General features: G+C 44.0%; 1 protein-coding gene across 6 annotated transcripts in view; it reads right to left on the reverse strand.

Annotated features, from left to right (window-relative positions):
• ADGRG2 (adhesion G protein-coupled receptor G2) overlaps positions 1-16,409 on the reverse strand; it is a 137,555-nt gene continuing 121,146 nt past the window's right edge. For all 6 annotated transcript variants that reach the window (XM_032331421.1, XM_032331419.1, XM_032331420.1 and 3 more), the window contains 7 exons: positions 14,895-15,016; positions 13,109-13,377; positions 10,366-10,465; positions 9,538-9,821; positions 7,398-7,499; positions 5,635-5,787; positions 1-1,742 (listed from right to left, as the gene is read on the reverse strand). In XM_032331421.1, coding sequence (XP_032187312.1) covers positions 1,558-1,742; positions 5,635-5,787; positions 7,398-7,499; positions 9,538-9,821; positions 10,366-10,465; positions 13,109-13,377; positions 14,895-15,016 — 1,215 coding nt within the window. In that variant the 3' untranslated portion in view covers positions 1-1,557. The remainder of the gene's footprint in view (positions 1,743-5,634; positions 5,788-7,397; positions 7,500-9,537; positions 9,822-10,365; positions 10,466-13,108; positions 13,378-14,894; positions 15,017-16,409) is intronic.

Consider the following 16,409-nt stretch of genomic DNA (forward strand, 5'->3'; position numbering starts at 1 on the left):
AACTACAAATTTATTTTGGCGATCTTAACATTTTTGTCGATTCTGACATAAATACAAGACAATTAAATAAATCAGAGAAGAAATATCGCAAAGGCAAATCAGCACTCACAGAGGTGTATTACATTATTACTATGGTTAGCTGGGGCTACGACCTTCCCTTGAAATATATGCGAGGGAACCGTAGTGAAAGACCTAACTACAGGGTTTTGCAAGGTTCCTCATCAGGACACACCTGAGGCGTAGCTCAGGCCGCTATAGGCAAGAAGCACGATAAACCCTCTGTAACTAAGAGCAATCAGGGTTTGATACATACGGAAACAATAGCATTGCAGGATAGTTCACGCTCCCAACAGCTGCTCCCCCTTGTCACTATACATTCTTCAAGACTTGACACCTTTTAAAAAATAATCGTAAGTCTGGCTGGCCCAGAATGTACCAGTCATGACAACTAAAGTACTATGCAGTTGCCTTTTAAAGAACAGCAATAGGATTTTTTTTTTTTTCTCCATCTACCTCTCCTTTTAAAGGGAATCAATCCTACTCTCCTCCCCTTGTCTGAAAGGCTCTGGGGATGTGAGAAGTGGCGGTGTACAGATCTCCTCCACATTCATCTGTCATCCTGACAGATGGTCTAGATCACGGTTCCATCCCTCTCTGTGGCCAAGGTACTAGGTGAAACATCTTGGTGCAGGTTCCATAATCTTCTGACTAGGAATGAGGTCAGGAGATGGGCACTGGGATTGGCTGCCACGTTTGTTGTACACTTGGTGCCCTACACAAGGGTGCATCCAAGAGATACGTGGGGCTAAAATATGCCCCCCCCTTTGTCTGCCAAACCATGAGCACTCGGGGCTGTGTCTGCCCGGGGAGGGGGGGCACATTTTTCCAACTTGCTCAAAGGCACTAATGAGCTAATTGTGGCACTGTCGTTTTTTCCAGTCGGGCTGGCACCATTATTTCTTGATTTCAGTGAAGCTTCCGTATTTCACATCCCATATAATCTCCAAAAGGAGCTTTAGAATTCACTGAACCAGCAAGGATTTTCTGAATTATCACATTAGACACAATAACACAACCACGATTCTACAAAGAAATTAATTTACACAGTAGAAAATAAATACAAGAAATGTAGAAGATATTTGACATGGGGGTCACTAGAATTTAGCTTATTTACAACAAAGGCATGCACAACTGAACTCACCAACAGGCTGAAGTCAACAGTTGCTTTATCGGACCTTATCATAGATGACTCGGCCTCTTTAGAATACGGCTAGAAATGAACTACTTTGATTTTAAACGAGTCTTATTCTTACTGTATTGTTTAAACCCAACCTTCTTTTAAAATGAAGGTTAAAAACCAGATGGCAAATGTCTAAAAACCATGGATAATGTCTTGGGTTTCCTCTTCCAATAACCATTGCCCTCAATTAGCATATGTTCCTCCAGAGGTTGCTGAGTATAAAATTAGTTGATTTTCACGCATCTCACATTGTGTAAAAGGTAAAATTGGACATTTTCACACGGTCAAGCATCATGCTTTGTTTTTAGAAAAAGGAATCACATTTGCTCAATAAAGTGTAAACTTCCCCGCTTTGAAGTCCTTCTGAGAGCGATACGGCTTTTACCGTTGCACACTTCTTCTTTCTCAGTAAACATGTGCTGTTTTCCAGTGAAATCATGAAGGCACACATCTCCATTCTGAACACTGAAAGAAACACCATTCTTCTCCGTTGAAGCATTCCCTATAGAAGGAAAAACAAATCTGGTGTCACAAAGTATCCACAAAAAGCAATTAAAAAGTAAACACAGTTAAATCCCTTTGCTCTGAAGTAGGCACATGTAGTACGTGTTTTCTTTTTTAAATATATAATATAATGTTGTATAGAAACTAGAGAATGTGCCAGAAACCTGTTCTCTATGGCAATTTTTTTTTTTTTAATGAAATGGTCAAGTATGAAGGAAAATAATATATTTGATTGGAAAAGGCCAATTTCCTAACTCTGGTTAATCATAAGAAGTAGTAGCTTCTGAACAGCAGGACCTAATGTAATATTCTGGTCTCCCCCAAAAGATTAAGGTTAACAGAGATCCCATATGTCCCCTTATGAAGTTCTTGGTTCCTTAAGATTCCTATAAAATAGGGTGCCCGGGTGGCTCAGCTGGTTAAGCAACTGCCTTCAGCTCAGGTCATGATCCCGGGGTCCCAGGATCAAGTCCCGCCTAGGGCTCCCAGCTCCACGGGGAGTCTGCTTCTCCCTCTCACCTTCTCCTCGCTCATGCTCTCACTGTCTCTCTCTCTCTCTCAAATAAATAAATAAAATCTTAAAAAAATATATTTCTATAAAATAAAACTTTGTACCAGAGACTGAGAGCAAAAATAGTCATGGGCAAGACAAAACTAGCTCTGGTAGACTAAATCAGCCCCTCTGACTAAATCAGGTCAAGACTGATTCCCACGAGGAAATGACCAATTTATTACAACCTCAGAGTCCAAGCCAGGGTGCAGCTGGACATTCTAGAGACATCTTAGTTTTGACCTGGGCCTCCCACACTGCAAGCAGGCTCTTAACTCTGTGTGTGCAGGAAACGCGAAACCATAGCTGCTAAGACCCTCCGGCTACTTGGCACTATCCTCCTGAACATTATCCTACTAGAAGAGAACGTAGAAAACCAAATACCGGGACGCCTGGGTGGTGTAGTCAGTTGAGTGACTGACTCCTGGTTTCGGCTCAGGCTGTGATCTCAGGGTTCTGAGATCGAGTCCCGTGTCAGACTCTATGCTCAGTGCAATCTGCTTGAGATTCTTTCTCCCTCTGGCTCTGTCCCTTCCACTTGTACGATCTCCCTATCTCTAAAATAAGTAAATAAATCTTAAAAACAGAAAGCTGAATAAGAAGCCCATTTTTTAGTTCATGCTATAATCATCACAATAATGACTAACAGTGTTGAGAACCGTGTAAGTATTATCTCATTACATTGCACACTGGGTGCTTTTATCATCCCCATTCCACAGACAATGAAACTCAGGTTTCAGGAATCAAGTGTTTTGTACAAGGTTTTGTGTGGCTCAGAACTGATGTGAGCTTGTGGACACCTCCCCACCTCCCCCCCCCCACCCCCGTGCGGAATGAGATAGCCGCTCACGCAAAATCAGATAGGTGACGGGGCGCCTGGGTGGCTCAGTGGGTTGAGCCGCTGCCTTCGGCTCAGGTCATGATCTCAGGGTCCTGGGATCGAGTCCTGCATCGGGCTCTCTGCTCTGCAGGGAGCCTGCTTCCTCCTCTCCCTCTCTCTGCCTGCCTGTCTGCCTGCTTGTGATCTCTGTCTGTCAAATAAATAAATAAAATCTTTAAAAAAAAAAAAATCAGATAGGTGACATTCGCACAAACTAGGAGATGGATATGGTCAACACAGCCCAAATAGGGCGTGTGACCATCTGAGGCCAGCTGTCCTGCTTTAGGCATTTTGGTTTGAGGACATATTCCTGCAGGGACAATCTGACCTGGTGAAATAAACCATTAAGCTTCCACCTTCTTTTTTGGCGTGGCCCATCCTATCCCTCATCCACCGCAGATCCTGGTGTGCAGCCCGAGGAGTCAGGGATGCCCATCTGATGAGCTTCCTACATGGTATTAAAAACTCGGCCGTTCCGGTGGCGAAAAATCTACCCCCCACCCTCACTGTCGGCCACCAAAAACAGCTGTGTCAAATCAGCCGTGTCAAACAGCTGCACAAAAATGTATTGCTTCTATCAAATCTGACTGCCCGAAATATGGCAACACAGGCTAGGCAAGTGAGGCTTCATCTGTGAGTTGTTTCTAGAATATGGAAAACTCTGGCTTTGAGAGCACCAAACACTTCTGTCCAAGCCATGAGGCTTTCCAACATGTTGTAATTGCGAGGATTCACGATGGCTTACCTCACACCTCTGAGTTCTCGGCTTTGAACTTGCTTTTTCATGCTAACTTACCAGCCAGTCTTAATCACTACTGCCTCTGCTCTCTTTACTTAGTCATTCCCCATAGAGCCATTTGTCCTAGAACCCAGAGCTCTTACCCTGACAACTGCAGTAAGGAGCTAAGGCCAAATGGTAGGTGTTTTCCATCTTCTATAATAATGGTTCTCAGTGAAGGGGAGGTGGGTGATTTTACCCCTCAGGGGACATTTCGCAATGTCTGAAGACATTTTTGGTTGTCACAGCTGGAGGTGAGGGGGCAGGTATTCCTGGTATCTGGTGGGTGGAAACCAGGGATGTTGCTAAACATCCCCCCAACCCCCAACCGCATGGGACAGGCTTCCCCGCTCCCAAAACCAAACAGTTACCTAGCTCCAAATGTCATCTGTGCCAAGGTTGAGAAACCTCGACTTAGAGGGATCCTACTGTACTTTAAAAATTCTCTATAAACCAGCAGGGCCTCCCATCTTTAGGAGATTAGAATATAATTAAAATAATTATATTAAATTAAATTGATTAAATAATTAATATCCTAACACAATGAATAAAGGCAAATTCTCCAGGGAAGGCGAAAGTATATGAGCAGAAATAGATGTTTTTATGAAAATGCTAAAGATGTATTAAGAAGCCAAAGACGAATGAAGTACATAAGCCTTTATGAGTAATGGACAGCCCCAGTGTATGAAAGAAAGAAAATATAATGGAAGTTTCAGCTAGAAATGTCAGAATTAGTATAAGGAGGCATTGCAGCAAAAACCTATTCATATACTGGTGACACACATGGTCCCTGGAACTGGCCTCAATTCATCCTGGCAGTGTTTGATACATTAATGGGGATCTGGGCACTGCCACCAGGCAGCCATGCTGTGGAAAAGAATGGACAAACACAACAAGCAAAAAATAGGAAGGTTTAAAAGTACTGAAAATATGTATGATTACAGATGTACTATAAAAATCAATATGGGGGCGCCTAGGTGATCTCAGGGTCCTGGGATCGAGTCCCGCGTCGGGCTCTCTGCTCAGCAGGAAGCCTGCTTCCTCCTCTCTCTCTCTCTGCCTGCCTCTCTGCCTACTTGTGATCTCTCTCTCTGTCAAATAAATAAATAAAAAATCTTTTAAAAAAAAAAATCAATATGGTCTCGGGCACCTGGGTGGCTCAGTGGGTTAAGCCTCTGCCTTCGTCTCGGGTCATGATCTCAGGGTCCTGGGATCGAGTCCCATATCGGGCTCGCTGCTCAGCGGGGAGCCTGCTTACCCCTTCTCTCTCTCTGCCTGCCTCTCTGCCTACTTGTGATATCTCTCTGTCAAATAAATAAATAAAATCTTTTAAAAAAAAATCAATATGGTCTTAACTATTTTCAGTACAGCTTATACAGCAGGAGCACAGCACTGAGGTTTCTGGGCAGCCCTTAAATTAGGGTTTGCAACGTGAAACATTTTAGGTCATCATGAAGTCCCATCATGAAAAACTAAACCTTAAAAAAAACTGCTTTTCCGGTATTTGCTCTCAACTGAATACATCTGAGTTAGTAAACTTTCTGTTCCGTAAGGGAGCCGCATTTCAATCCACTCGTCATAGGTACTTTTTCTCTCTGCTTAGCAAAAATGCCACAAAAGGAGAAAACTACTTTAATAAAACAAACACTGGTTTGAAAAGTACTACGTTGAGGGATACGTACCGTTCCCGCTCGCAAGGCCCGAGCAATCGGTATTCACCAGCAGCGTGGTGGAGTGCGTGGAGTTACTGTTTGACTGTAAGGAATTTGAAGAGCTGGACACTCCTTGGTTTACAGTCTGCTTCTTTAAACCATTAGTAGCAGTTTTACTCCAGTCTACAGCAGAATAAGCATTTCAGAGAAATAGGGCGGAATGTTGAAGCTCAAATGCAAGAGACAGATCACAGTGGAACTCGTTCTCGCAACCGATCTCACTTCCAGATCTCACTGCCTCTTCTTACAAAGGAGTCACACACTTCACTAATTGTGTGATCAAATGTGTGTGCATGTCAGACTATTTACCTTTTTGTCCTCTAAAGGACCACCTAGTTAAAAGTAGCCTACATTCAGGCCACGCTGATTTGATTGTGTCTATAGATAGCCACTAAATTAGGCACTGCCCCAGAGCTGAGGACGGTCTTAAGAAGAACACAAGATTAGGGGCGCCTGGGTGGCTCAGTGGGTTAAAGCCTCTGCCTTCGGCTCAGATCATGATCCTAGGATCCTGGGATCCAGCCCCGGCATCGGGCTCTCTGCTCAGCGGGGAGCCTGCTTCCCATCTCTCTCTGCCTGCCTCTCTGCCTACCTGTGATCTCTGTCTGTCAAATAAATAAATAAAATCTTAAAAAAAAAGAAGAAGAAGAACACAAGATGGGGCTCCTGCCTGTCTGGCTCTGGGGGTTAAGCATCTGCCTTCAGCTTGGGTCATGATCCCGGGGTTCTGGGACGGAGTCCTGCATCAGGCTCCCTGCTCAGTGGGGAGTCTGCTTCTCCCTCTCCCTGTACAGCTCGCCCTGCATGTGTGCTCTGACTCTCTCTCTCAAAGGAATAAATAAAACCTTAAAAAAAAAGAACACAAGAACTGTGTTGTGGCGATGGGTGGCTCTTCTATGACTTAACAGGACCAGACTATATGTACTGCCATTTTCTGAGGGCAGATCTACTGCCAACAGGCCTCTGCTGTACGGTAAAGGTGGCATTCATGTAAAAGGAATTTATATTTTCAAACAGTACTTCAGTTTTCTTATCTTCTTGAAAAGGAGCCATTTGCTCTATAACACAGGGCACGCCTGAAAATAACTTCAAAATAACCAATGTATGCTAAAACTCCTACACGACGTCTGGCCCACTAACAAATTAAGCAACAGACAACCAGGACCTGTAGAAAAAAACATTTGAGCCAAAGGTGGTTTTTTTTTGGTCTTTTCAAATAAGAAACTAATATGCTTTATTAAAGAACTATAGAATTCTTTTAATGCTTTTAAGTCCAGTTCGTTGACATATAGTGCACTATTAGTTTCAGGGGTACGCCATAGAGACTCAGCCCTTCCACACGTGCTGAGAGCTCATCCCAGACACATGCTCTCCAGAGTCCTCATCACCTGTTTCACCCCCTCCCCACACCCCCCCAGGTTGAGCCAATGCTTACCAAGTTCTAAAGGGAAATAGGACAAATGACTTCGGACAAACGGAAAACCTGAGCTCAAAAGGAAAAATTGACCTCTTGTTTCATTTAAGAACCAATGAGCCCGTTAATCCTACTGTTCACAAAATTTCCAGATTATAAGCAATTATTTTTTAATTCACCACAGCTTTTTCCCCTAATGTTCACAATTGGAATCCGTTCATTGATTTCCTGATCCGACAGCCCTCTAGCATGGATTGCTTTAGATCTTAACTTATGTCTTTTCCTCAAGATTTAAGAGGAGAAAAAGGTCAATCTTTACCAGAATTTTCAGCCAGCCGTAACTTTCCACAACAAAGATACCGCCTCCATTGCTTTCTGACGTTCTCTTTTGCTACGCAGTAAAAGATGAATATGAAAAATCCTATGGAGGAGAAATAAACAAACCAACCTGTAATGTAATCCCAGACTGAGACCTGAGCTTCCTTTGCACAAAGATAAAATCTTTGGCAGCCATAGGCAAAGTGAAATTTTGCAAATTGGAAAAAAAAAAAAAAAGTCCAAAGCGTTTAGAAAGTCTGCTATTGGAAGGCACCCTGAAGAGACTCTTTGTAAGATAAAAAATACTTATGAGAGGAACGGTAACTCCCTGTTTCCAAAATTCAACGGTCTCTCCTCTCATATCCTATCCTTGGCATTCTCGATCTTTCCAAGTACAAGTCCTCCCCTCCCCTCAGGATGCCAGCTCAGACCTAGGCTCCTCCTTCTCACGCTTCCATATTTATGTTCCGTCTTCATGCCCTGTCAAGTGCCACATCCTCCTTGGTCTCAAAGCCCCAGTTCCTCTTCTCCGGCCCTCAGCAGAGTCCTTTGCCTGGGCCCTTCCCTCTTCCTCCCAAGCCCGGTGCCCCACAGTGATGTCCTTGTCTGCCTTCCAGGCTCCCTCTAATCTGTTCAAGGAAATTTTCCACTGGTGTCCTGGCCACAAAGAGAGCAACACTACAGACGTGAAGAAGGACTCGGGTTCTGCCTCCTAACCCACCTTCTTCCTGGTCCTGCAACACAGGGCCCCAAGCTACTACCACGTCTCAAGGTTTTTGCCCACAAATATTTACCGAATGAAGGGGCGACTTCTGAACTCTCCCTCTCCTGAAACCCCAATCGATCTTGTAAAATCTTCCTTTTAAGGGTCAGGTTTCCTTCCAGTACACTACACGTGCCCATCCTGAAACCTGCCATCTTGACTACCGCTCACCCCCGTTTATCGGCCACCCTTGGGCAGCCCCCGTTGGCTGCGTAAGAGGAAAAATGGCAGGTATGAGAGCGATCCAGATGGGCCTAAGTACCAACTCAAAATCTACACTCAGCTTTCCTAAACCCCAAAGCCCAGTGAATTAGGCTTCAGTTCCCTTTTGTAAATGAAGGGACACATTCCTTTCATTTATTCCTATTCAAATGAGAAGACATTCTGGGGGAAATGAGGAGCGAGAAGCAGGATCGGTTTCCGCAACAAATATGAGGATAGGTACCTTGCTTTTGTGTTTGTGATTAGTGTGATTTGGGCATATTTCTTTTTTTCTTTTAGCACGCCATTATGGCACATAAACTTTCCTGTTTAATATTATGTAGTAGAACACCTGGATATACTAGTTCAGGAACTGATACATTGTGAGTTAAAATTAACAGGGGCGCCTGGGATCTTGATCTTGATCCTCAGCCCCTCCTCTCTCTCTCTCTCTCTCTCTCTCTCTCAAATAATAAATAAATCTCTAAACACACAAAATCTTTTTTAAAAAAAATCTAACAAACCATGTAACCAACAAGTATATTAAGTGGCTTCCTCCAAATGAGGCATCTGAATTCAATCTCAGCTTGGGATGTCTTTGAAAACTGGCAAAACCATCTACTGCCAGAAAGAACTGCTGGGTGGGCGGGGAGGACCCTGTGGGAGCTAAGAACAACAGGAAGGAAAAGATGAAACTGGGAGACCAGGATGAATGGAAAGGCATCCCGGCAGATTTGGAATAAAAGGAAACCAAGGGACATGAATTATCGTTATTGTTATGTAAACCTATTAGCCTGCTTAGCATTTAATGCCCAAATACCTCCACTGAAAATTAATTAGAGCTGACAAGTCTTTTATACAGTTAATAAGAGTCACTGGGCCTGGCTGTGGCCACTTGGCTCTATCTTTTGACTTCAGGTTTCTCATGGTCTTCACATCAAACAGACCTAGAAGGCAGGCGCAGCCAGAAGTCACTGGGACATTTGTGGTTATGGAGGAGGAGGAAAAAAGTACCCGTTTCTTCCAAGGATCTCCAAGCCCCCTTTTCCGGAGATGAATCTGTTTTCAACAAGGAAGTCTTAAGCTCAGAAATGAGCCACTTCACAGATACTCTAACTCTTAGACATTTTCAGCTCGACTGGGATCATTCATGCCCCCCTGGCGCTGTAGAGCTCACCTTGTAAGGTGTTAAAGATGGCGAAGAGATACATGAAAGTGACGTTAACTGGTCCCCAGGCGAAGAAGGCAAAACCCCAAGTAATGCCCAGTAAAAACGTAAGGCCGGCAACGCTCCTGAGGTCTTGAATACTGGTTTTCCGCTGGGCTCCCAGTTGTTTCTTCTTTTTAATTCGACAGAGCTGAACCAGGACCACGATGAACATGCTGACGTTCAGCAAAAATATCACACAGAAATATCCCACAACTGTAATATAGAATACAGCATTGCTGTTGATCCAGCAACTGGAATTTGGGGGGAAAAACAATGGGGAACATATTACAGTGCTGAAATATGGTTCAAAATGATACAATGAATCTTTATCGTTTTACTGAGACATCTCCTAAAAGTATAAGAGAAAAAAAAAGATAAAACCGGCTGCCCTCCAACAACCACTTAAAGCTCAAAGGAAAAAAAAAACAAAACACGAGGAGTTTATTTTAGGACGCTTGGTGATTAGAAGTATTTAAAACCTATTCTTTGGAAACATTCAGGATTTTATCCCCTTTAAATCTTAGCAACTCTATCCATGAGTCTTTACTGGTAGCTAGTATTTCCTTTTTATCAGAGGCTTAGAAAAGTATTTTCAAAATACTTCCAATTCGTTTTTTTTATACTTAAGTAGGAGCGTGGCATTTCTGACTAGCTTATCTCATTACACACATAACTGAGAAGACCGGATTTTATTAGGATGAGAGTCGGAGTCGATACGCCGATTACATACTCCACTTTCTTGGAGAATTCTGTTTTCCAGTTCACTTAACATTCCCTCAGGGGCTTTGTACTCACAAGTCATCAGGTGAGCCATTGGGGAATTTCCCATAGGATCCGAGGCCATAGTTACTTGGGGATATAGCCAAGACGATGGTCACGACCACAGCTGGTACCCCTGGGGGATGGGAAAACATCAATCACACGGAGTTCTAGTAACCAAGGTGTTGAAAAGAAAGACTGGAGATCACGTTCTATTTTCTTCAGGTAGCAGACTGGTGAGCTGTTCAGCAAACCCTGCTTCTCCTTCTCCTTGGCACGCGGCTGGACCTCTCCCAGCCTGCTTTGCAGCTCGGTGTATGTGGCCACGTTACCAGGTTATGGCCAATGGGATATTGACAAAAGTGCTCTGCTCTACCTCTATGCTTGTCCCACAGAAACTTCCTATAGGAGATCCTCCACTCTTTCTTCTCTCAAATTCATGGCAACTTTGGAAGCCCCTGTCCTGAGGGAGAGTTTCCAATAGCTTGGATCCTGACTAACCTCAAGACCACAGACCTCTCTGGTCCTGCTAACTGGACTGTGTGTGAGAAATTATCTTCTTCTGAGATTTTTTGTTGTTGTTGTTTTTGGTCGGCTACAGTAGCTCGAGTTACCCTTAACTTACACACACCTGGAATGTAATTTTGAGGCTCAGGTGGCCAGCAAAGTAAAAGACTCGAAAATGTAAACAACAGAGTAGGGTTATCAGCCACTCCTGGCAAATCTTCCATTATGAACCCCAAATCCTTCACTGATTATCTGGAACCCACTGACGGACTGGGGAGCAGACCCGGTTGATCTGGGGATGCTGACTGCCGCCATACTGGCTCTTTCAAGGGCTTACTGGTGCTTCCACAAAGCAGCAGCACAATGAGAAGGCTCTTCCCAGTTTAAAATGGCATTGGGTTGGGAAGGAATCCCTTTCACCCCCCATCCCATCACCCCTCAGCCGACTCCATGCAGACAGCTCACACTCTGGGCATAAAGACCAGCCTGACATCCAATCTCAAGTGTCTGGTAAATAAAAAAACAATTCTTCCTCATAAGTTGGGGTACCTGGTACAGTGTAACATAATATTTCATTGAATTCTTTTGTATTTGTACCTTACAGAGACACTAATATATGATGACTTCCTAAGTGAAACACTTTCCTAAAAAGAAAATACTGGGGTCGTGGAACTTGTCCAGGACCGAGAATGTGGCCGTTTGATATTCCACAAAGACTGAATCCATGCCCAATGTCAGAAGCGGTGCTTGATTTTTCTAGGAAGAAGCGACTCATCTCTCTGGAAAGGTGTTCTATTATTCTTGACAGAGATACAATGACAGGTGGGTGACAAGGGTGGTAAAGGGTCTGCGGTACTGCTGTGTAGAGAACAGCTGAAGGAATATTTAGCCTGAGAAAGAAGACAGGGAGGGATGGCGGCTCTAATTCAGTGGAAAGGACACGCATGAGAAATCAGAAAGCCCGGCAGGGCTGCTCTCAAACTATGTGAATTGGGTAAATCACGTCATCGCTTTAAGCTGGTTTCCTCACCTGGTGTTAGCAATAAACTGCCTTGTGGTAACTTCACAGGCTTGTCTTTCATGGGGTTACTTATATGAAAATACATGGAAAAACAGGGCATTTTTCACAGTGTTATATACTACTTGTAGATTATCGAAAGGGCTCTTTGGCAGAGAGGAATCAGCTTATTATTTTTTTGCCTCACAAAGCAAAAATAAGACCACTGGGTGAGTGCCGCCGGAGAGCCAAGTGAACTTAACGGGAAATCAGAGCTGTAGGGCTTTAGAAAATGGTTACTGGCTGCTTCGTAAGGTATTAAAAACCAGACAACAGACCTAGAATTGAGTCACTTATGGCAAGCCCCGGGTCATGAAACTGAGACTTGACTTAATTACAATTTCAGCTCTCCCAGAAATGGAATCTTAAACCGGGAATCACATTATTAGCACTAGTTAGGTAATCTGCCTGATGGACACTTCTGTCATCCCCTAAAGGAAAGGAACCTGGCCATAACAAACTTGCTTTTTTGCCTAGCATAACTTGGTTATTCCTGTTTCCTTTTGCCTGTCAACATCTTTCCTTTTGTACAACTCCTTTTTTTTTTTAAGATTTTATTTATTTATTTTATTTGTTTGACAGAGATCACAAATAGGCAGAGTCATGCAAAGAGGGAGGAGGAAGCAGGCTCCCTGCTGAGCAGAGACACCCCTCCCCCATGCAGGGCTTGATCCCAGGACCCTGGGATCATGGCCTGAGCCGAAGGCAGAGGATTTAACCCACTGAGCCACCCAGGCGCCCCTGTACAGCTCCTTTCTGTCTGCTAAACTGGATGCTATTGATTCATGAATTCCCTGAATAGAGCTAATAAGATCTGTAAAATTTAGCCAGTTGAATTTTTTCTTTTTTTAACAAAGATAATGAGCTCCCTAATAACAGAAGTGTTCAAGCACAGGTTAGATTACCTGTCAGGGTTATGACATCGAGCCCCACACTGGGCTCTGCACTCAGCACAGAGTCTGCTTAAGGTTCTCTCTCCCTCTCCCTCTGCCCGCCCCTCTAAAACAAATAGACAAATCCTGAAAAAGAAAAGAGAGAGAGAGACTGGACAAGGTTGCCCTTTGGGCAGGGCACCATGTAAGGATAATGCAGCTGTTTAAGAAACCTGCTAAGTAGGACCTGCTTTACTATTGTCTCTACCTGATGAAAAACCAGAATAGCAGAGCAAGAGCTTTGGAGAAAGCCCAGGCAATGTGCAAGCCAAATTATACATACCCCAACCAACAATGCAGAATTTGAGGATGTATTTCCGGATGTAAGTATTAAACACTTTCACAAGGGCCAGATACATGTGGAATGCTTCCAGGCCCATCCAGGTGAATGAGACCAACAGAAAATAGTGCAGAAATACAGCCACGGAGATGCAGAGGCCTCGCATGTCGTACAGAGCTATCCACGAGTCCAAGAGGAACACCAGGTTCAGTAGGAGCAGAGCCGCACACAGCTGGATGAGGATTTTGGAAGGATAATCCCTCCGAAGCTTCCTAAAAGGAGAGGACAAGAAAAGAATTAGCACCGCAATCTGACAAGCCTTATGTGAGCGTATCTAAGAAATGTATTTGTGTTCTTTGGTCAAGGTCTGTATGCCTCAATTTCTTCCCTGTGTGTGTCCCGGTGGGGCTGGGGGCAGGCATTAAAAATCAGCAACCCAAAGAGCAACAAAGGAAAACCCGAAACAGAGTATCTGCTGTCCTAACAATATGGAAAATCTCTATTCACAGTTCCGGGGAACCTTTCACGTGCTGACGGCTGACCCATCCTTTTAAGTAATTTGTAGTGGAATCGACCGAGTGCCCACCCTCATTTCTTCCCGAATGACTTTGAAAAGCACTGCTGTTGCTTCTCCTACATTCAGATCTTCAAAACCGAACCAGATCCCCTATTATGCTATTAGTTAAAATGAGATCATGGAAAGAAGAGTTTCAACTATAGCTAAGTGAAAGAGGCAGAGGAAATCAGAGCGAACTGATGACATGTGCATGTCTATGTGTGAGAAATTGGACCTGGTAAAATCATTCTGAGTCATGGCTGGCCTGATGGTCATTTAGTCTCATTAATCCTATTAACCCTCAGTTTGGCACTGCAAGTCAATTTCTACATTGCCTAAGCAGTGTCCAAAATCCAAACCCCAGAACTTACATACTCTTTAATTTAGTTAACGTATTGAAAGTGCCTATTTTCTTTTTTTCCCAACAGAATTTGTTGGAATCCGCCCCCCCCACACCCCCCCACATTCCAAAATGACCACAGGGACCCTTCATGTAAGCCAAGAAGAAGATGCCATTATTTGTAATGCATTCTGGTTGGACTTACAAAACTGCACTCATGAAATACCGATCTTTTTCAGGGAGGTCTTATGCCTCTTATTCTTCTTCATCCCCATACCTGCTACTGTTTTTAATCTTTTGTTTACTCAGTATGACTTAGAAACTCAGTAGCTTGAGAGCTCTTATGCTGTAGGCAAAGCTATGGTCTATCATCAGATGAGAAGCTCTTGAGTTTCAAGGTCTGCCTCCATCTTTCATTTTACACCTCATGTCGGTGTAAGGCAGCAGGCATCATTCTAGGGTAAAAAGATAATTAAGACACAACCTCTGGGGCACCTGGGTGGTTCAGTGGGTTAAAGCCTCTGCCTTCGGCTCAGGTCATGATCCAAGGGTCCTGGGATCGAGCCCCGCACCGGGCTCTCTGCTCAGCAGGGAGCCTGCTTCCCTTCCTCTCTCTGCCTGCCTCTCTGCCTACTTGTGATCTCTCTGTGAAATAAATAAATAAAATCTTTAAAAAAAAAAAAAAAAAAGACACAATCTCTGCCTTCACTAAGTGTACAAACTAGTAGAAGGAAGTAAGCATTTTAACCAAAAAGTCCCACGAAGTTTTGCATACCGGTGGCACCACTGGATGGTATATAGGATAAGGTAGGCCAAGGAGCACACATAATACATTTTGGCAGTGGAGATGGGTACTGCATCCTACACCCCAAGTGTCTTGTGTGGATACTCACTCAAAGGCTAAGTAGGTTACCAGAGTAACTGACAGAAAAATTGATGAAAGCCCACAACCAATATAGGTGATAAACGTCAGAGCCATCATCTGAGAAGGTGGCAAGGATGTCCGAGGTAGATCCTGCAAAATAAAACACCGCTTTCAAGACCAAATATTTTCAATACATTAAAGAGCCATGGTTTACATTTATTATTATAAACCAATAATAACCAGTAATAATAATATTATTATTATTAGAGTGTTCGAAGTGCCCATCCATAGTTTAGTCAACAAACCTACAAGGTAGACCCAATTATTATTATCACATAAAAATAGTGAAACCGAGGCCCAGAGAGGGTCAATAATTTGCCCAAGGGCACCCAAGTATGAAATGGAGGAGCCGGGCCCCAAATTCTGGTCTGGTGGACTCCACAGCCCATGTACGTAAGAGGTACAGCCGGTTTCATTTCACTTTCCCAGAGCAGCCACCCGACCAGCCTCCTTGGCCAGCTGTCAGTGTTGGGAAGAGAATCCGTCCGGTCAGTGAGGCGGCTGCATTACGATGCACTGGGAAAGCACTGGGCTAGGAGCCTAATGACCTGAATTTGGCTTCAGACTCTTACACTTCTTAGTTCTATTACTAGGACACTGGCCATCCAAAGTCTTAATTCCAGCTTCCTATAACAGTAACAACACCCCATTCCGCCTGTCTCGTAGGACTGTTGGAGAGATTACATAAGAAAACTGAGGACAGAGCATTTTATGAAAAAAGCAATGTTTTTAAAGATTTTGTTTATTTGACAGAGACACAGCAAGCAAGGGAACATAAGCAGGGGGAGGGGGAGAGGGAGAAGCAGGCTTCTTGCCAAACAGGGAGCCGGATGCGGGGCTCAATCCCAGGACCCTGGGATCATGACCAGAGCCAAAGGCATGACTGAGCCACCCAGACGCCCTTTATGAAAAATTTAAACTGCGGTGCCTGGGTGGCTCAGTTGGTGAAACGTCTGCCTTTGGCTCTGGTCATGATCTCAGGGTCTTAGATCCAGTCCTGTGTCGGGCTCCCTGCTGGGCAGGGAGCCTGCTTCTCCCTCTCCTGCCCGCTCCAGCTCTCTCTCTTTCTCTCTCTCAAATAAATAAATAAAATCTTTAAAAAAAAAAAAAAGGAGGGTTTAAAGGGCAATGCAAACTAAACAATTTTTCTTACCCATTTTAATCTGAATCCCCTAGGCCCTGTTATTTAAAAGAGGAAAATTTATGTGTAAAAATAGACTGGGGGGAAAACATTCCACTGTCAAATACTATCTTTCTTTTTCTTTTCTTAAAGATTTTATTTACTTGAGAGAGAGACAGAGAGAAAGAGAGCATAAGCAGGGGGAGCCACAGAGGGAGACGCAGGCTCCCCGCTGAGCAGGGAGGCGGACACGCGCGGGGCTTGATCCCAGGACCCTGGAATCATGACCTGACCTGAGAGCAGACACTAAACTGACTGAGCCATCCCAGCACCCCAAGTTATTATCTTTCAAGTGCATTTGCT

This window comes from Mustela erminea, chromosome X, assembly GCF_009829155.1.
Source record: "Mustela erminea isolate mMusErm1 chromosome X, mMusErm1.Pri, whole genome shotgun sequence".
In the NCBI taxonomy this organism is placed as follows: Eukaryota; Metazoa; Chordata; class Mammalia; order Carnivora; family Mustelidae; genus Mustela; species Mustela erminea.